The sequence below is a fragment of the Arvicanthis niloticus genome, chromosome 4, assembly GCF_011762505.2.
Source record: "Arvicanthis niloticus isolate mArvNil1 chromosome 4, mArvNil1.pat.X, whole genome shotgun sequence".
Lineage (NCBI taxonomy): Eukaryota > Metazoa > Chordata > Mammalia > Rodentia > Muridae > Arvicanthis > Arvicanthis niloticus.
Genome location: NC_047661.1, coordinates 111,460,892 through 111,483,253, shown reverse-complemented (window position 1 = coordinate 111,483,253; position 22,362 = coordinate 111,460,892). Strand labels below are relative to the sequence as shown.

General features: G+C 37.6%; 1 protein-coding gene across 1 annotated transcript in view; it reads right to left on the bottom strand.

The window, feature by feature from the left end:
- Nucleotides 1-846: 846 nt before the first annotated feature.
- Nucleotides 847-22,362, bottom strand: part of Tacr3 (tachykinin receptor 3) — an 89,361-nt gene continuing 67,845 nt past the window's right edge. The window contains exons 4-5 of the mRNA XM_034501467.2: nt 5,541-5,737; nt 847-3,327 (exon numbers count right to left, since the gene is read on the bottom strand). Of these exons, the coding sequence (XP_034357358.1) occupies nt 3,015-3,327; nt 5,541-5,737 (510 nt within the window). The 3' untranslated portion in view covers nt 847-3,014. The remainder of the gene's footprint in view (nt 3,328-5,540; nt 5,738-22,362) is intronic.

Genomic DNA, 22,362 nt, shown 5'->3' with positions numbered 1-22,362 from the left:
ATGTTAGTTTGGATTCTATAGTAAGTAGGTCTGTTGCTTCCTCTGAATGTAAAATAACAAAACAGGATACTTATTTTTGATTCACCTTTTCTTTTTCAAAAGGAAAACAAAATACTAATCAATTATTTTATTTTATTTTCTGTATTTCCCTCAAACTATTTTATTTTTTTTTCTGATACTTAAATATAAAAGCACAAGATATTTTATCCATCTGTCTAGGACTCCGAGTCGGTGTCTGTAAACAGTGAAAAAGATTCCATCTGAACTTTAATTTTAGAGGGTAGATTGGATTTTGGAGGCAAAGTCATGTAAACTCTGTCAAATATGCAAACATGGCCTTCTTTAAAGTCAGCACTGTTGAAGCCAACTTCCATGTTCTTTATTCTACAATTCAGTGTTGAAATTCAACAAAAAGGGCTTATATCTTTTCTGCCCATTTATTTATTTTCTTATTGTTTAAACTTCTGAGCTTAAAAATGGCTGCCCGCGAAGTCTCAGTTTCACCATGAGCTGTGAGCAAAGGATGTCAGGGCAGCAGAAGGGAGTTCAACGAAGTGGCAGCAGATGTGCAAAAAAAGTCCAAACAAAAGTAAGAGCAACTGATTATGGCAAGAACCACCCTGGAAAGATCTTAGACAATTCTCCGGAACTCGCCTAATATAAATATCAGAAGTCATGTTCCTCAAATGTGTTTGGGTGTGGACGACTTCATTGAATTTGAAGGCCAGCTTTACATTCTCTGGCTGTGAATTCTAAGGCTGAATATATTCCCACGTACTTTGAACTTAACCCCACCAGCCCTATGTACCCATAAATTTAAGAAAAAAATGACGCATACCAGGTTTTCATAATGATTTTACATTTGACAAGCACTTACATATTTTAAGAATAAACATTTTAAAACACTATATCAGACAATGAGATACTTAATACAATCGCTAAGGGGAAACATGCATACAGTGCTGCATAGACATCACTGAGGGGTTTTTTGTGGCAATCCTGCAGTGACCATTTGCATTTTGGGTTTTAATTTTGAACTCAATCCTTGAAGCAGTTACATTCATTTTTGATAGTGTTTCTCTGCACACTCATATGTGTATCTGGTTGTCTGCTCATTTATTGGAGTTATTAAAGTAAACTCAAACATATATAATTTGGTACTTTAGAGAATTGAAATTGTATAAGAATTGGGTATTTATGGTTTGGGATTCAAATGGGAAAAGAAGGGTGGGAGTCAAATGCTGTGTTAATCCACTATGATTTACTATCAGGTAATTGCCTCTGCCCTACTCTTCAGAAATATCCCTATTGACAGAGTATGCAAAATAAAAAAAAGTGTTAGAGGCAAGTACTTTAGACAGATAGTTAATAAAACCTGCTTGAATGTTGGAAAAGACAAGTTTGTGGGACAAATCTCATTCCCAGAAGGCTTGTCATTTTGTGCACAGAATCAACAGTTGTGGTAACGTAAGGAAAGACGACTTGTAAAAGATTTAGTCTGGAAGACATGGTCTACATTTCCAGATGCTTCTTATTTTGTTCTGGGCTTTTTCAATGTGCCTTCATGTGTCAGATCCCCTAACTTGAAAGGACGTAACATCACAATGTATTCCAAGCATAAATCAATAAGGGAAGCAGTTATAGGGGGGAAGAAGTACTAATGTACATTAGATAAGTCAGACAAGCTTTAGGGAGGCATACATACACACACACAGACAGACACACAGACATGAGTATCACTAATTCATTGCTTTCTGGAGGGACTTTCCCTTATCTAAGTACAGACAATCAGAGTTTTGTGCCTGGAAGGGTGTGTGCTGTCTTCTTCCTCATCTGTAGCTTATGTCTCCAGAGAACTATGCAACTTCCTTTTCTAGCCAGCTACTTATGTACTACTATGTCTTCTCTGATTTATCAGTACAGATATTAATATTTTTCAATTTGTCCTTTGGTAACTCAGCTTACACTTGAAACATACTGCGATACTTCCCCAGTGGCTTTTTTTCCCCCAGTGAGGAAAGAAGGGGAGGTTGCCATGACATAACCAATAAAGTTCATGACTTCAACTTTTCCTTTGGATGGCAGTGGGAAGCAGCTGGCTTGGGGACTTGGAGATGCTAGTGTCTGGCTTGATAACTTCTAAGTTCTATTAACATGTTACCCAAATTAAGCAAGTGAATCTCTCCTTTTGCATTAGAAGCTACCTTTAATGTTTTACAATCTACTTAATTCTTAAAAAAGCGTGAGAAATAAAATAAAGAAGATGGTAAGAATTTTCTTTGTTGTTTAAAGGCCCAAATTTGACTGAAACTTAGTTTAGCACTCAAAACACCTCGTGGTCAAAATCAGATGACGATTCCTTTTCCTTTTGAAATTATTTCCTTGGGAAAAATAATTGAGAGAAAGACATGTTGTGTTTGGGCAATAATTTGAGTCTCTCTCCCTTTTTGCTAAATGTCTTGGAGGGAATTTCTGAAAATTTTCATTCTATAAGATGAATTTTCTTGAGCAAAGACTTCCATATTTTCCTACTCTTTGAGGCTGATTTTTCCATTCCTTGTGTGGGGAAGTCAGTCCTTTCCACTCTATAGCCACACAGCTTCTGTTTTATGCAGGTCATGTTTCCCTTTGCTCAGTACTGCATTTTAGAGCTTCCTGAATCTCTTGGAAAACCCCTCTGCTCTTCTGCTGTCACAAAGGCACACCGCCATTGTTAAATGACAGACACTGGACACTTAGGGCATTTTTCAAATTCACACACTGTACTTGTTGCATATGACCATTTGGATTCTTAAAGAATAAATTGAAGACTCAGTTTTCCTTGTGCTGGCTGACATATTGGTAGTTTTTGTTACATTGGTATCCCACTTTTCTCAGATTAAGTATCCTTACCTAAGAACTGCCCTTCTGCTTCCCCAAAGTACCTAGAACAGGACCTGGCATGGTTAGGAGAATGAGGGACCTAGGCTGGCCTCATGGCGGCCTCACGACAGCCTTTACCTCGGTACAAGGATTTAGGAATATTCATCCACAGAAGCATAGGGTGAGCTTATGAAACTTGATGTGGTGGAGGCAGATTTGGAATCTCTGTGGGAGCAGCCGTTAGCACTGGGGTCTCTGGGTACAGCCCTCTTCTTGCGACTGGATTTGGTTGGGTTCCCATCGTTGGGGTCAAACAGCACAGTCACCGACTCCATTCTGCTCACGGTGTATAGACTGCTCTGCCGTGTGGGATGAAACCTGGTGGTCTTGAGCTCCAGCTCATCGTAGCTGGAGACCTGGATGAAAGGACACCAGCGAAATGCTCTCTTGAAGCCTGCGCGAAATCTGAGAAGCAGGAGAAAAAAAGGCAGTTTCACCTGGGCATTTCCTTTAGCTGCCAAGATAGCAGACACTAATGATTTAACCCTGGCTTTATTTTGACTTAAAAAAAAATCACTTTACATCTCCGTCACTTTCCCTGCTCCCCTGTCACCCCCTCTCAAATCCCTTCTCCATCCACCCTCCCTTTCTCCTTTGAGAGGGTGGAGCCGCCCCCTGCCCCAGGTATTCCTCCACCCTGGCACATCAACTCTGCGAGGTTAGGCACATCCTTTTCCACTGAGGCCAGACAAGGCAGCCCATCTAAAAGAACATAATGCCCAGATAGGCAACAGCTTTTGGGATACCTCCAACTCCCCTCCAGTTGTTAGGGAACCACATGAAGATCAATCTACACAACTGCTACATAGTTGCAGTGTGGCGGGTTGCGGGGGGTGGGGAGGGAGCACTAGATCCAGCCTATGCTCATTCTTTGGCTGGTAGCTCGGTCTATGAAAGCCACAAGGGTTCAGGTTAGTTGACTCTTCTCGGTCTTCCTATGGAGCTCCTACCCCCACCGGGGCCCTCAATCCTTCCCCCAATTCTTCCATAAACCATAAAATACAGGATCCCCACGCTATACTCCACAGATCTAAATTTGACTTTCTACATAGGCTTGTGTTTATAGGACAGCATCAGTTTGGTGATTTCTTGATCTAAAAGTATCATTTCCCATTATTAGAGAAATAATTCATTAAATTGAAAAAAGCATGGCCTGGGGTCACCAATGGGGCAAACGGCTTATTGGCAATGATCTCATACATTTACACACCTAATCTCATGAGGCTGCCAAGTTAAGGCATTAAAAATGGCATACTCTATTCCAAAAACACTTTTATTGCAAATAATTGCACATTTACAAATTAGACTCATTTAATGTTAAACTCGTTAATCGTAATGGTTTTATCTAATCATATATAAATGTGTGAAATCCTTGTCACTGTATGCTATTAAATGCAGTTGATTCAAAGCAGATTTATTACTTATACAGTGGCTTAAATTGAGATTATGGTTTATACAATTAGTTTAAAAAGAGTTCACTAAGCATTTAACCAACTTAAGGCACAAGTGTCTTCGTGTCTTCCCAGGTTGGGAAGTTATATTGTGCAGTTATTTACATCTACGTAAAGAACCATTTCTACTGGTGAACAAATCCCTTGGTTTGTTGAGAGGACTGTCTTGTAAAATTTAACCTTACTCCTCTGTGTTCAATATACCAACAAAATTGGTTTGGTTTTAGAACTTTTATATTTTTTTAAATATGAAGGCCAGAGCTAACCTTCTTTATAGTATTAAATTTGATATAAGTGGTCCTACCTTTTTTTTTTTTTTTTTTTTTTTTGTGACAGGATCTTACTATGTAGCCCTGGCTCAATGCAAGTGCACAATCCTTCTGTCTCAGTTTCTAGAGAGATAATAGGCATATGCCACCACCTGTGGCACAAATGATGTTGTTAACGAAAGATCTTTGAAAAATCCTTTACTTGACCTCACTAGCCTCACCCCCTCCATCACCCTGCAAGACTCTGTGGGAAGGACAGGGATTCCTTGCTCTGCCAGCAGCATGCACTTTGAAGGCTACTGATGAGAGCGCTTCCTTAAAGGAGTCCTCATCATTATCCTGTTATGTCTCCCTCTCATAGAAATAGTATTTCAATTGTGTTGAGGATGTGGATATACCTCCACTTGTGAGGGTTTCTTTTACACTGGTAGATAAAATTCTGAAGGTTTTAAGGGAAGAAATCGGCCCATGTAAAACCCACCCATAAAACCCATAGTGCATGCTTCTCAACCTGTAGGTTTCGACCCCTTTTGGGGGGGGGGCGTTGAACAACCCTTCACAGGGGTCACCTAAGACCATCAGGAAACATGGACATTTACATTACAATTTGTAACAGTAGCAGAATTACAGTTGTGAAGTAGCCATAAAATAATTTAATGGCTGGAGGACAACCCAACATGAGGAACTGTATGAAAGGGTCACAGATTAGCAAAGTCGAGCACTGCTCAGTGACACTTTTGAGTACCTAGGTTTTAAGGTGGAGTATTTAGTGAAGTAAGAAGAGTCTACAAGAGCAAGCTCTGGGTTTCTGTCCGAGTTCTTACTTTCTTTCCCCATTCTTCCAGGGAAGGTGGAGGTGCTAAGAGACCCATGCACCAGCCATCAGTATTGTTTTTACCGTTTGTTCAAACAGCAGTAGATGATGGGATTGTACATGGTTGAGCTCATGGCCAGCCAGAAGCTAGCCAGGTAGACCTGCTGGATGTATTTCCACCTGTTTAATTGTTGATAGATCGCTGTGAGAATGAAATACACGTGGTAGGGCAGCCAGCAGATGGCAAACGTTATCACCACAATAATCATCATTTTTACAACCTGGAAAGAAAGAATAAAATCACTTTGAGCAAGTTAAGAAGTCATGAAAATAGTTTAAATATCTCTCTACAAGTTACTTTTTAAGTAATATAGCTAAATGTATAAAATTATAGTGGATTTAATGAATACCTGACACACTGCAAATGGTAATGACTAATATATACCCTGTATCTATCTATCTATCTATCTAAACCTTAGATAAGTGTGTGTTTGTGCATAAATATTATACAATATATTATAATTATAATTGTTATTTATATGTTATATATATTATATATGCACAGATACACATACTTATCTAAGATAAATATCAAAATGTATGTTGTACCACAACTCCATCTCTACATAAAAGTAAGTGACATCAATACATACATATAAGAGTATATTTTCATTGATCTGGAATAAGTTAGGGATGCAGTTCAGTGGTACAGTATTTGCCTAGAATGTACAATAATAACCTGTTTAAATTTTCTGTACTGTGCACGCACACAAATTGATCTCAAGAAGCTGTTTACAAAAACCCATGGAGAGGGAGGCAGGAGCTGGACTAGGCTGTGATAGTCTGCAATGTGTAATAGTGAAAATATATTTAGGGAAATTAAGTTATTATGGAGGTATATTCTAACAGGGATGGGCTGGTTTTCATTATTTGTCAGTCTTCTCAGACCTATAGACTATTTAAATTATGTTATTATTTTGTTTACTAGACAACTGTCTGGGTATTATATTGCTTTCTATACATTAGAAACTCTTTGATTAGTGATCATTAATATAATAATCTAAGGAAATTTTATTAACTTTCAGTTTATACATAAGTGATTGACATATGATTGGTTTGCTAGCATCTTTTAGTAGGAGGTAGAGATGGATGTTGTTTTCAGAGCAAGGCGAATCCCTGTTCTTCCCACATAATCTCAATCCTAATCTTCTAGGATCCTAAAGTTTATTGTTTTTCTATAATTTTGAAACTTAATATCCTATAAGATTCCATTTGAGTAGGATGCTACTGTGTTGCAATTTCCTGGGAGTTGAAACATTTCATCCTGAAGGAAGTCCCATTAGGGCTTAGGAAGCTCTAAGTGAAAATATTTCCTCCAGGAAGTAGAGTGGGAAGCTCATGGGACTCAAAAAGTAAACAACTCACATAACCCAGAAAGTTGAAAGTTGATAGCTTTTGGGCTTCCTTCCTACTGCTATAGAAATAGTAATGGAGAAGAGATCGGACCTGTTAGCTGCTTGTCAGTCATGCAGAGAGCTTCTGCAGTGCAGCTTTCAGGAGTCAGTGTTTGAGGATGGAGTTGCCATGAGTTGCTTCTGCTCCTTCAACCACACTACTGTCAGTAACATGAATAAATGTGCTGGTTCATCAGTTTGTATTTTGCTGTAATTATTACTTTGATTTGCCATTTGTTTCCTATTCTGGGAATACAAGTTTGCGTCATGCCTCCTGCCCAGGTCATGTCCATATAACATGCTTGGTGCTTAAACCAGCATCAACAGAACCAAAGACGGGTTGGGGAGGAATGGTTCCTCTGCAACGAGTGCTGGGACATGGAACTGAAGGACCTCTATCAAGGGTGGGGAATCCACAGGAGAAATCCTAGAATGGTACCTTTTCCCACACGGTATTAAAGGAACAGTGCACCTTCTTGCTGTGGTGGTAGTCTCATGGGCCTTGCTTTGAGTGATAAGACATACAGTCAAGGCTGGGACTTTTTTGCCCATAGGGAAAGTCTGGGTGCAGAATCCTCAGGAACAATCCAAGTGGGGCTGTCTTATATTTTGTGATATACAATGTCATGCCTACTTGAAATCAAGCTTGGTGAGTGGAGTCTACTGCATGACCACAGAGATGCCATAGAACAATCAAAGGTAAATAACAAATAGTATAGTCCCCAAGGGTAACATATAAGGGACAAGATATTGGTGAGGTTTTCTGGCTCATGTATGTGTACTAAGAAATGCATTTGAGACCAGTTTGGCAGCCCAAAGGGAACTGATATTAAGGGGGATTAGAAAGAGAAAAGGAGATGTGTTTAGCATCTCTGCAAAAATCTGTTATTTAGAAAGGAAATCGGATTAAAAATGAGGTGAAAGTATTGGCTTTTTATTTCTTAAGGTTGGCAGGATACAAGGACGAGAAGGCACAATTCTTGTGTGGACTAAAGAGCTCTTCCTGGGCTCAGAAAAAAAAAAAAACAAAACCAGCAAACAAACAAAACAAATAAAAATGCAAACAAAATAACAATAACCAAATCAAACTAAACCAAACAAAAACAACTCCCCCCCCACCAAAACAAACAAACAAGAAAAACAAACAAAAACCCTGAACCCAGAATCTATCTCTGGCTTCACCTTTGTCACAGTACAGACAGCTTGTCTAATTAAGGGTTGGTGACGCTTCTTTCTGGAGATACACATAATCAAATCCTACAAAGGTGGTATCCATATTTATAGCAATATGGTGTAGCATTTGCAAACCATGTAATTAATGTCACACAGGCTGTGTTGGGGTCAGTGGCATTTTAAGACACTGAACATCATCACATCATTGAGCCATTGGCTAAGTCAGATGAAATGTTTGGAAGGACAGCATTCATTCCTGTCGATGTCTGGAACACAGATGTTATGAATAAAAACATCACAGAGGAATGGGTTCTCAAAAATTTTAGCCCAGAATTGCTCCTGTCTAAAGGAAATACAGGGACAAAGAGTGGAGCAGAGACTGAAGGAAAGGCCATCCAGAGACTGTCCCACCTCGGAATTCATCCCATATGCAGCCACCAAACCCAGTCTCTATTGCTGATGCCAAGAAGAACTTGCTGACAGAAGCCTGATATAGCTGTCTCCTGAGAGGCTCTGTCAGAGTCTTACCAATACAGATGCAGATGCTTGTAGCCAACCATTGGACTAAGCATGGGACCCCAGTGGAGAAGTTAGGGGAAGACTGAAGTAGCTGAAGAAGTTTGCAACCCCATAGGAAGAGCAAAATAACAATCAACAAGATCCACCAAAGCTCCCAGGAACTAAAACACAAACCAAAGAGTACACACGGAGGGACCCATGGCTCCAGCTGCATATGTAGCAGAAGATTTTTCTTATCTGGCATCAATGATAGGGGAGGCCCTTGGTTCTGTGAAGGCTTGATGTTCCAGCATAGAGGAATGCTAGGGTGGTGAGGTGAGGGTGGGGGAGCACCCTCTAGAAGCAGATGGCAAGGGGATGGGATAGAGGGTTTGCGGAGGGGAAACTGGGAAGGGAGATAACATTTGAAATGTAAATAAATAAAATAACCAATACAAAATTAAAAAAAAAAGGATAGGTACTTGTGATAGTATAAATGCAAGCAGATACCATGTAGCTGGAGAGAGAATGAAAAAAGTAGCCACTCAGCCTATGTGTGGCCTGTTACGATGCTGTTCATGCAAAGCAACTGAGTTCAATCGCCAGTAAGGCACACATGCTGGTTAAGATGGCAGATGTTGATCTACAACAGCCCTCCAAGGCTCGGGGAACATCGTAGAAGTGAGGGCAGAAAGAATGTAAGAGCTGGAGGAAGGAATAAAGCTGTGCATAGCAATTTCCTCCTAGTTGAATTATTCTGTCTTGATGTATGGCTCCTTGAAGCCTGGAAAATTCTAAAGTTAAAACATGGCCTCCAGGAAGGAAGGGGTGATTTTGGAGGACTCAGGAAGTAAACAAACACTTCACACATCTAGTGAATGTGAAAATTATTATAAGAGTCATGGGCCTCTTTCCCAAGCTATATAGAAGCACTCAACAACCACTGGAGAAGAGATTCTCCGACACTGAGTGCCTGCAGATCATACAGAGAGCTCAAGGGATGCAGGATTCCTGGGAGAGGCATCACCCAATCTTTTGGGGTGAGCTTTTTAGCAATGCAACTGCCTTTGACTTGTCTCTTTTGTAAGTAATATCTTCTCCACGCTCCTAAATAAACTCACTGGTTCACAAGTTGGACTTAGGTGTAATCATTACTATGGTTTGTCTTTGATTCTCTATCTGGAGTCAACATCTGGAGTCTATCTGTTGTGTCTCCCCCAAGAAAAGTCTCGTGATAATGCCAGCTTCTAACTCTCCTCTTCTGGCCTTTTGGTTGGTGAAAAGTCAGAGAGACCCCAACAGAAGATTAGTCTGTAATGGACTTGGAACGAAATAAGCAGAGGAAGAATGTATGTATGGTGCGCAACAGCTAGATGAAAGAAATGAATCAAGAATGTTTTATGTGTCTATAAATGAAGTAAAATCTCGCTTATGTGTTTATGAGATAGAACAGTACCTCACACTGTGTGTCTCATGGATATGATGATCCCTCTAATATTTCTCATTACTCAGACAACATAAACCTCTCTATACTTCCTTGGGAATTTAGAAATCAGTTCAGAATGAGATATATCCAGCAAAAACAATTTCGAGGCTTAACCACAGAGAGATTAACTCAAAGGAAGATTCTGATGTGTGGCCCATGAGGCATCTTCCATGTAGAAAAATACATTATTTATGAACGCCACTTGCCATTTGACTGCGAGTTGTGAATTTAGATGTGAGTTGGCAAGGTTAAGAATCATGAGAGACATTATTCTAGAAATAGACAAAGCCTGAAATGGATCAATGTGGAAGGTAACATTTCCCTTAGGGCCTAAAAGCTACGGTACTGACCTGGTAGGAAATTGACCATTAAAGCAGAAAATCCAGGTCAATAGCTCAAAGAATATTGTCATTGGCTCAACCATGTGAAGTCATTTGATTTTTTTTTGTCATTATTCTTGAAATTTTATTTTATCTGGAAATCAAATTTCTGCAGTTAGTCTCTTGTTTCTTATTCATGTATTTATAGAACTCAAATAAGTATCACACTTTAATTAACTAACTAACTAACTAATTAACAATTGATTTAGCATTATGCATTGTAACTGGTTATGGTCTCTGTTGTTTATTAGGAAACCAAAGACTAGAAGATTTAACTGCTCTCATTTGTGGGATGAAGTTAGGTCTTCATACTAAAACCCTTACAACTTTGTTTTTTATTCAAGCTGGAAACATTTGTGCCATTTCTTGAATTAAAAACAATATCTTGGGAAATATAATGATAGAGGGCAAGTGCATCACCTTGATGCTTAGAGCTTAATGACAATAATAAGAATGTAAGAGCCTTGTAAAATTCAGTTATGCGATGATATGAACATTTGTCAATAAAATAGAAATATTTATGAACATGGACTTGATATTGGGATAATTAGCTGAATGCAAGACCTAGCCGTATGCTGAAGGAATAGCACTCTGAATGAAGTTGGGTATAAGAACATCCTATTATTCCTTGAACAAACAGTGCGAGCTTCCATGCTGCACCATTCTTCTTGACGCTCTGCCACCAAAACACTCTGCTTCTAGATGTTTTCATGGCTAATGCTCTCATCTCTCTGAAGTCTTTGCACAGCTGTCAATCTTTTTCGAGACTCTTCTTTAGTAATGTGACCTGCTGTCTTTCTAATACAACCAGATCCACTGAGTATGTGCCTATTTTTATCTTATTTGTTATGTTTGCTCTTTATTTATTTTTTTACTCCTTTACTGATATATTCTAGACACATAGATGGCACTTATACATGAGTTCTTACAACTTTAAAAATAAGAGAATGAAAGTGAATGTAAAAAGAAAAATATTAGTGGGTACACTGGTGGGTAAATGGTGTCCAAGATTATATGCAGTAATGAGTTGTGGGTGTCATTTATTCATTAAGTTTTGAGTTGTTTTATTATATATATATATATATATATATATATATATATATATATATATATGTGTGTGTGTGTGTGTGTGTGTTAAAAGTTATTTACCATTATTTCTTTTTTATGGGAAATAACTAGGTAAATAGAGAGAACGAATATACAATCAAAATAAAATTTTACTCTTTGGGTGAGGCAATACATTTCATTGTAAGCAAACTTAAAGCATCAGAAAACCACCCTTGAGTCTGGAATGCGGAGCTTATTGGAGTCCTTCATAGAGGCTCAAATCAAATGAGCCATCTCACCCATGATCTTGTCTTTATATAAATGCAAAAGTAGGTTTTTTTGGATGGGAGAAATTATTTTGGTGTATGAAATATTACAAATTTATTATCCTCTGCATAAAATACTAAGAAATACAGACTGAGCAGATTGTATTTATGTATCTAGAAATATTTCTGTATGTTTATATATATATATATATATATATATGTAACAAAAGTTAGTGGAAAAAGAGTCCATTAATTTGAAACACAGCAAGGAGGGGTGTATGAGAGGGTTGGGAAGATGAAAAGGGATGGAGAACATGATGTAACTATATAATGATCTCAAAAGTAAAAAAACAACAAAAAACCCCCCCAAAACCCCAACCCAACCAACAAAAGAAATGCTTAAAAGTATCCCATTAACTTAAAAGTGGGAAAAAGTCCCTTTTGAAGCACAATGTTTGAACAATGACAAACATGTGAGTGCTGAGAGCAGTTGCCACCAGTCACAGGGCTGGCTGGGGCACTGACAGGCCACAGAAGCCAAGCAGAAAACAGAATAATCAGGTAAGATCCTAGACTTCCTGCAAATTTTAGGTTATATCAGAGTGTGGGTGGAGATATTAAAATCTTTCCTCATCCCTTAACACACTTTAATGCAGCTGGACCAAGAGACTGCTCAATGTTGATAGTTTTTGACGTTGAAAAGGGTATATTTCTTCTGAGGCAATGAGATTTTCTATGGCAGTATGTGTGGTTTACCATCCCTTGTCATTGGCTCAGGACTTTATGAGCAACAGGAAAGATGCATAGCCAAGTGAAATAGATCTCAAAAGGCATAGATGCCTGTTTTTACTTATTTACTTTAATTATCTATCTATCTATCTATCTATCTATCTATCTATCTATCTATCTATCTATCATCTGTCATATATATATATATAATCTACCCATCTCATGTCCTTAGGCTTGGTGGCAAGCACACTTACCAGCTGATCCATCTCTCCTACCCAGTGCTTGTTCTTAGTAGTTAAAAATCCACTTTAATCACACATGCATGATTGAAACACAGATTATATGCTAATGAAATAAGTACCCATCTTTTCTACCTCTAACAAAGGGAAAATGAAATGTTAGATTTCTGTGTCTCGAACAGGTTAGACTACAATGCCTGCAGCTGTTCTTATCTTTCACATTCAATTACAGCAGAATGGGTGATTTTGTGATTTAGGTCACAAAGAAAGAGTCAGTCTAGGAAATTAAAATATTGCCACTTATTAGAAAAAAATGCAGTAGCCATATTTTCCAGTGTAAGAATATTTCTTTCTGAATATCTAGTCAATCCTGTGTGAAAGAAAGATTTTTGGATAGCATCTCTACAGAGAATATACTTTTCAAAACTAATCAGTAGACCATAGCCTCTTCCTTCATTTATTTGTTCTCTGTATTAGAAACTTCAATTGAACATTGCTTTGAAAAATATAGACCTTTCTTATTTGAACTACAAAAGTAACAAAAGAGAAAAACATCTAAATTTAAAATACTATTCTACCAGTTATTTAAGCTAGGTTTTGGCACTTCAGTTTCAAAACTGGTGCTTAAAATTTTCATTCCAAGTTAGAAAAAAATTCTGCATGTCAGTTTGTTCAGAAAAGGTGAGGATATAGCTGTATTATGAGCATTTTATGGTACTGATATAATGGTCATCAATGAAACTAAACACAGGTCCAAATCTAAGTAGCTTTGAATATTGCCTGTAAGAACTTATATGAAGTCCAGATGAATAGAGACAACATCTATGCTCATGTGTTAGATGAAACATTTGTATGTACATAATATACTTGCAACTTATTTTCTATACTTTACCAGAGACAATTTATTTTACGGTCATGTTTATTTTCTCATTGACAACATAGCCTTTGGGATAATTGTAAGATTTTAGTAATATCATGAATTAAAATAATTGAAAGGATACATCCATAGTAAGGAAATGTGTGGCATTATAAAAATACATGAAAACAAAGGAAATATGGATTAATTTCATGGAATTATGACAGTAAATTATAGATAACATACAGAGGTTTGTCCTAGCCTGCATGATGTAGCTTCCAAATGTTATATCTTGAAATTTGAATACCAAGTCATCAAATGTGATCTTATTTAGATAGATATTTTTTGCAGATGTGATTTGGTTAGAATGCATGATGGCAAGTCTCCAACACAACTTGTATTTTTATTAGAAGAAGTGATTTGACACAGTCACATCCACTGGACAGGGTGTGAAGCACAGGGAGGAGATAGCCACCTGCCTGCAAGTAGGTCAGCTTCAGAAGAAAGCACCCTGTGCTGTTCCTGTGCTTGCATTTGCGACCTTCAGAATTGTGACAAGGTGACCCTTGTTATTTACATCTTCCAGTCTGGTATTATGTTGCCCCAGAGAAAATAAATGTGGAATTTGTTCATGGAAAGCGGGAGCTGATGCAATAGGCATTTTAAAATGTGCTGAGGCTTTAGAACTAGGCTATTGATATTGGGCAAAAGAATTAGGATATGTAATCAAGAGCCTGGATTTACTCTGAGAGATCATTGATAAAATGATATGAAAGGGATATATATGAAAGGGAACTTTAGTGAGGGCTTGTAAATGAAATAGGACACTAGGGAAGGGCTTTAAATTGCAGAGATGTGCATGTATAATGATGGATAGAATATTCATCCAAGTATTTCGTCTGTGTTTGGTGAATTCTGGGATAAAATGCAAGCAGTGTTATTGGACAATAGAGGAAAGACAATTCTTCTTGTCAGCTGGGAACAATATAGACAGATAAAGTTCTAATTAATGTATGTGGAAAACAGAGCTAGTGAGTGAGGAACTTGGATAATAATAGAAGGGAATTCTAACCAGTTTAAAGGCCTGGCCTAGGTTCTCTTGCTGTTTCTGACAAAACGGGACATAGATTAATATAAAACATTGCAAGTGTGTCTATATGACAAAAAGTGTGGAAGGGCTTTCTGGAGAGAACATAGGCACCTGGCCACAGCATCATTTGCTGAAGTGGCTACAGGAGACAACATAGAACCTAAGCTGGTGTCTCAGTGGATGGCAGAAATAGGAAAAAGGTTTTACCAGTGGAGAATCTGTCAGCTTTGATTGGACACAGAGATGGGATCACACCAGGGAAGGCATGCATGTGCTTCCCTTCAACACAATGGAAGGAAGGCAATTGACAGGTTAACAGGGCTGTCTTGCCACCCCAGCCCAGAGAACACAGATCTACATCGCCTTGGTCAATCATTTAAATGTGATGGAATTTGTCCCACTAGCTCTCAAATTGTCTAACCTTCAAAACTTCTGAGGTGAACCTTGTCATTTGCATTTTCAAGTCTATTATTCTGTTAGTTAGAAAAAACAAATATGGAATTTGTTTATGAAAAGTGGGGTCTTGATGTGCGAAATAAATATTTCAAAATGCTAAGGGTTTTTGGGCCCATCCCTGATCTTTTCCTGAGTTTTCCCCTCTAGGAGAGAATATCTTCCATGTGCCATTTCTGCCACTGTATTTTGGAAGCAGGTAGCTTGTTTGGCATCACAGCTGCTATGTGGCAGACTTTTCATGGGAAGATGCAAAATGCATGTGTGTGTGCATGAGTGCAAGTGTGCTGGAGCTAGCGAACACACACACACACACACACACACACACATGCATGCATGTGTGCACACGCACACACACACACACACACACACGTTTATTCATCCATGAAAGGGAGTCTTTGAGAGCTCCTGATAGTGATTGTACCAATGTTCAAGTTGGCAAACCAATGACAATTTTGGAAGTTACTAACAGTAGTATTTGAGAGGACCACCTTATAAGAGCAGGGATGCCTAAAATGTCAGGTACATCATGAAAAGCCCATCCTAATATTGGTGAAGACTCACAGAAGCTGGCTGTAAGCCTAGAGCTTTCTGGGCATCTTGTAAGCAGTCCACAGGACCAGGGACTCTCTTCTCACAGTTTCAACCTCTGTCTGCAGCTGTCCAGTTACCTCCCTAAGCAGGTATTTATTCCTTTGTATATGTGGGGGAGGAGCCATTAGGAATCTTTCTGTTCTTCTAGACATGTGACCTTTTATTTTTGTGCTTAGAGTTCCCTCCTCTCTCAGTGAAAGGAATGCATCAACTGGGAGGAAACTGTCACACAACAGCTTTAGAAAGAATTTTTATCAGAACGGATTTTCTTTCAAGTCCAACCCATTTTTAAGTAATATATGTATATGCATATATATACATATATATGTACATACACACATGTGTATATATATGTGTGTATATGTATATACATATATATGTATATGTATGTGTATATACTTATATACATATATATGTGTATAAATACTTATATACATATTATGAATCTGAATTTAAGAATTGATAAGGTAAATGCATTTTTCAGGGTCCTAGTGAAATATAGATTGATGGTTTAGTTGACTGTAGACTCTCTTGCAGCAGTGTACAATATATAGCAAGGATTCTATTCCTATCAATTTGGCCTCTTTTAGGTTAGATATGGTCCCCCTCACAGGATCTGTTTTCCACGCTAATTCCCAAATAACAAGCACACAGAAGGTTTGTTTTCCAAGTGGAGACAGATTAGTCTTGGTTGTCATACAATTCAGAAATAAAATTGAATCTGTCACTTGAGCTCAGGTTGAAAAGTGAGTCCTTTTGACAATGCAGGGGCTTCTTAGTGATCACACTTAAGCATTCACCTCTGACAATGTTGGTTGTTAGAGAAGAACTAAAATAGGAAACAGGCAGTGCAACTTACATGGTTTTAAAGCCACAGACATATATTTATTTACCAGTATTGGAGTGATCAGAATAAGACCCATTCAACAATAAACTTTAGATGAAAATCCAAATATGATAAATATTATGATGGATTCTTGTTTTTGAGGCATTTAATATTTTTAAATGTCAAATATAGTGTAAAAGTGCTGTCTGTTTTGAAGGTATGAATCTGACTAATAAATACAAATGTAATAAATATACATTATTTATAGTATATACAGTCAAAATATGCAAAATACACAACAGAGTATAAATGCATAGTCTTGTAATAGGAATAGGAGTTAGACGACATTTTGAAATTTTATTAGTTCCTTGAAAATTTCATATATTGTGTTTTGATCATGTCACCCACATGTTATAACTCTTCTCAGATCCAGTACCTCCTCCCCATATACATAATACTGTATCATTAAAAACTATGACAAATGTTTGCTATTTAAATATTCATGGACATGTGGCATTTTACTGGAGCATGTCTGGTTTACTAGGAGCTACTCTCTTAAAGAAAACTGACTCCCCTTCCCCCACCTATTGGCTACCAATTGTCAATAATTTAATAGATTTTATGCTGGGATTTGCTCATGGGTTTGTACAGGACCTGCCATCCTGTCACAAACACTGAGTTCACATGTGGAGCTGCCCTGCTGTGTTCATAAGATATGTTTCTTTGTAGTCATCCACAGCCTCTGGCTCTTACACTCTCTACTCTGTCTTCTTCATTAATCCCTGAGTCTTGGCAGAAAGGATTGTGTGTGTTCCATTTAGGGATGAGTACTCCGTGATCCTTTATTTTTGTGTTTTTGCCAGTTGTGTGTCTATATGTTAATTATTATCTATTTCAAATAGAAAATTCTCTGATGAGAACTGAGAGATGCATTAACCTATGGGTATAATGACAAGCAACTAAGAGTTGGTTTTATGCTGTCTACTTACCAAGATAATAGTGACAGGTTCTACCTTAGGGCCTATGACTTGTTTAGCCATACATTCTTGCGCTGATAATGGTACCAAGTATTAGTTTTATCTTGTGGAGTGGAACTTATATCAAATAAAAAAGTGTTTTGTTTTCCTTTCAAGATGTTCATGCCACTATTGCACCCGTGGGTATGTCTTGCCAGGTGAGATTGACCACTTTTTGATAAGTATTTCCCATCTTTTTGTTTTGTTGAGGAAACATGTCCTTCTGTATCCCAGGCTGGTGTTGATCACTTGTTCCTTTTTCATTATCCCAAGTGTTGGTTTTACAGAAAGGCTTCACAGTTCTGTTTTATTTATGGTGATGGCTAGCTTGTTACATGATAATAGAGAAAACAGAGGGTCAGTCACATTTTTTTTTTCCTTTTAGGCTTTTCTCTAATAAATTCAGGATGAGCCAGCATTATTTTCATCTCAGGGTCTATTTAAGGATTTTCCATTCCATCTTTTAAGCATCTATTACTAATTTTCCCTCTTACTATTTTCCTGAGCAAATGTATGTTCATGACTCTGTGTTGCTGAAGGTACTGTTCAGTACATAAAAGGACTCACTCTTCAATAAAGCTCGAGCAATAGTTTCAGTTATATTTGGAGCTAATATAGAATCCAGTACTAATTTGTCTCTTTGCTCTGTACAACACCTGGTTTCTGCACCCCTTTAGAGAATCACCATAGAAACTCATCCTGGTAGTGTCTTCGAAATAGAAGACCATGACCACAATATTGTAAGACTCTAGAGTATGATCAAGAGACCAAACCTAAGAATACATAGGATACAAAAAAAAGTCTCAGTGAATATGTATTCACTCTACAACCATATATATATATTACATATATTGAATGAAATTATAGCAGAAAATGTTCAAATACTAAAGGAAAAAAGTGAATATCCAAACACAAAATGTATTTAGAATCTGTAAAATACAGGTTCAGAGATGAAACTCTACATGATCTAGTCAAGGTGCCAAAATATAAAGCAAAGAGACAACATTAACAACTGCAAAAGATAAAGGCTGATTCATCAACAATGACATTAGAACTCTCATCAGCAACTTTAAAAGCCAGGAAAGCATGAAACAATACAGTTCAAGGCCTGAAAGCAAATAATCTGCCAAGATTGTAATATGCAGTAAATCTGCCTCAAAATTGATGGAGTAATAGATACAGTCAAGACAATCACAAAGTTAGATTGATCATGACTGCCAATCCAGCCCTGCAGAAGACATTTAAAAGAATATTGTACAAAGAAGAAAGCCTCTATCATGAAAGCAAAAGAAAGAATGGATTTCACTAGAAGAGAATATTTACCAAGTAGAGTAAAGAAGGAATCCATCATGCCCAAATGCATATAAGTCATAGGGGAGAGGAAATAAAGAACAAACAGTAAAGCAGCTGATGACAATTAACAAATTATCAGGAATTAATGAACATCTTTCAATAATAGTCTTAAAGGTAAATGGTCACAGCTCACCAATACACACTCATACTGATTGACTGGGCTAGAAAACAAGACCTAGCTATCTGTTTTTGTCAAGCAGTGTGCCTCTCCAGTAAATACAACCACAGATTGAAAGAAAACTGAAGGAAAGGCCATCCAGAGACTGCCCCACCTTGGAACCCATTCCATTAGCAGGCACCAAACCTTGATACTATTGCTGATGTCAAGAAATGCTTGCAGACAGGAGTCAGGTGTAACTGTCCTCTGAGAGGCTCTGGCAGCACTTGACTAAGACAGGTACAGATATAGCCAACTATTAGATTGATCCCAGGGACGCCAGTGGAAGAGTTAGGGGGAGGACTGAAGGAGCTTAAAGGGATTGCAACTCCATAGGAAGAACAACAATATCAATTAACCTGACCCCTCAGAGCTCCCAGGGACTAAAGCACCACCCAAAGAGTACACATGGAGGGACCCGTGGCTCTGGCCGCATATGTAGCAGAAAACTGTCTTATCTGGCATCAGTGGGAGGGGAGGCACTTGGTTCTGTGGAGGGTTGTTGCCACACTGAAAGGGGATGCTAGAGGGGTGAGGTGGGAGTGCATGGGTAGGTGGGGAAGCACCCTCTTAGAGGCAAAGGGAAGGGGGTATGAGGTGGGAGATTTGTGGAGGGGAAACCAGGAAGTGGGGACAACATTTGAAATATAAATAAATAAGATAATTAATAAAAACATGATGTCATCTACCAAGTGAATGGGCAAAAAGTAGCTGACATAGTTATTCTGATAACAGAAAAACAGAGGTCTAGCCAAAACTATGCAGAAATGAAAAAAGAGGCTGTAACATATTAATAAAAGAGAATCATTCATCAAGAAGATACAAAATTATAAATATATATTAAACATTGGGGCTTCCAATTTTTTCTTTCTTTTTTGAGATAGGGTCACATTATGTGTCTTTGTGTAGACTAGGGTAGGGGCATCCAATTTTACACAACACATAGTAATGTGACTAAAAAGGCATATAAATCCTGACACAAAGATAGTAGAAGACTTTAATACCTCACACTCATCTTTAGTTAGGTCTCTAAACTAAAAGAGAACAAACTTCAAACTTAAGTTACACTCTAGATCAAAAAGACCTAGCAGATGTCTACAGATGTTCCATCCAACAGGAACAGAATATACAATCCTTTCAACAGTCAATGAGATCTTTTTTAAAACAGACCATATTCTGATCCACAAATCAACTCTTAACCAACACAAAAGATTCAGAATAATTTCTTCTTTCTTGTTATATCACAGTGCAGTAAAACCCAGGATTCAATAGCAAGAAAAACTATACAAATACTTGGAAGATAGACAGAACATTTTTGAATGATCAGTATATCTTTGAAGAAATCAGGCAGGATATTAAAAAAAGAATCAGTATATTAAATGAAAATGTAGGCATAGTTTTCTAGAACCATTGTGGTATAGGTAAGGAAGTTCTGAAAGTGAAAGCTTATATCTATATCTGTTTACATTAAAATGTCAGGAAAATCTCAAACAATTACCCTAATGTTATATTTAAAACATTTAGATACACAGCAGCAAGTCAAGCTTCCAATCAGCAGAGGCAAAAATAGTTTTATAGATTAGGGCAGAAATTAGTGACACAGAGACAAAAAGAAAAATGCATAGAAATAAAGTTTTATGAATAAATAAACAAGGTTTACAAGACCCTACCCAAATCCACCAAAAAGGACAAAACTGAAATTAATAAAAATAGAGGTAATAAGGAGGTGGTTACAATAGATTCCAATGAAATCTAGATAATCATTAAAGATACATTGAATATCTATAGTCCCCAAACTGGAAAATACTGAAAACAATGAATACATTTAAAAACATATATGAAACCCAAATAATATGAACAACATAGAAGGATAAGTAATGATAATGAAGAAGCAATGTGACTGACAGGTTTGCCCCCAAATTCTACCAAATTTTTAAATAAGAGTGAACATCAATGCTCCTTAAAGTATTCTATACACTAGAAAGGGAAGGGACACTACCAGCCTGATTCTCCAAGGCCAGTGATAATCTTATATTGAAATCAGATAAGGACACAACAACAGTAACAACATGGATAGACCAATTTCTCTGATGAATCTGTATACAAAATTCTCAGTAAAGATCCTGTAGCTGCATTCAAAAACACAATAGCATCATATATTGTGATTATTTGTTATCATTCTGTGAGTGCAAATCAATAAATTGAAAGTAGCACATAAATTAATGTAAGGACAGAAATAATGAGATCATCTGAATATCTTCAGCAAAGGCCTTTAACAAGTTTTATCATCCCTTTATGATACACACCAGGAAGAAACTAGGAGTAGGGTCAACATCCCTCAGCACAAGAAAGGCTACATGTGACAAGTGTACAAGTAACATCAAACTAACTGGTGAAACACTTAGAGCGGTTACTGAAAAATCAGGAATGAGACAGTGTTCACTGCCCTCCCTCTTATAGAGCTTAGTGTTGAAGCATTAAATCAAGAGATACACTGAAACTAATAGAAGAGAAGGTGGGGAAGACCCTCGAATACTTAGGCACAAGGGAAAAGTTTCTGAACAGAACACCAATGCCTTATGCTCTAAGATCAAGAATTGACAAATGGGACCTCATAAAACTGCAAAGTTTCTGTAAGGCAAAGGACATTGTCAATAAAACAAAATGGCAACCAACAGTTTGGGAAAAGATCTTTACCAATCCTACATCTGATAGAGGGCTAATATCCAAGATTATACAAAGAACTCAAGAAATTATACTCCAGACAACCAAATAACCCTATAAAAATGGGGTACAGAGCTAAACAAAGAATTCTCAACTGAAGAAACTCAAATGGCTGAGAAGCACCTTAAGAAACATTCAACATCTTTAGTCATCAGGGAAATGCAAATCAAAACAACCCTGAGATACCACCTCACACCAGTCAGAATGGCTAAGATCTAAAACTCAGGTGATAGTAGATGCTGGCGAAGATGTGGAGAAAGAACACTCCTTCATTGTTGGTGGGATTGCAAGCTGGTACAACCACTCTGGAAATCAGTCTGGTGGTTCCTCAGAAAATTGGACATAGTATTACCTGAGGATCCAGCTATACCACTCCTGGGCATATACCCAGAAGAGGCTCCAACATATAACAAGAACATATGCTCCACTATGTTTATAGCATCCTTATTTATAATAGCCAGAAGCTGGAAAAAACCCAGATGTCCCTCAACAGAGGAATGGATACAAAAAATGTGGTACATTTACACAATGGAGTATTATTCAGCTATTAAAAATAATTCGAGAA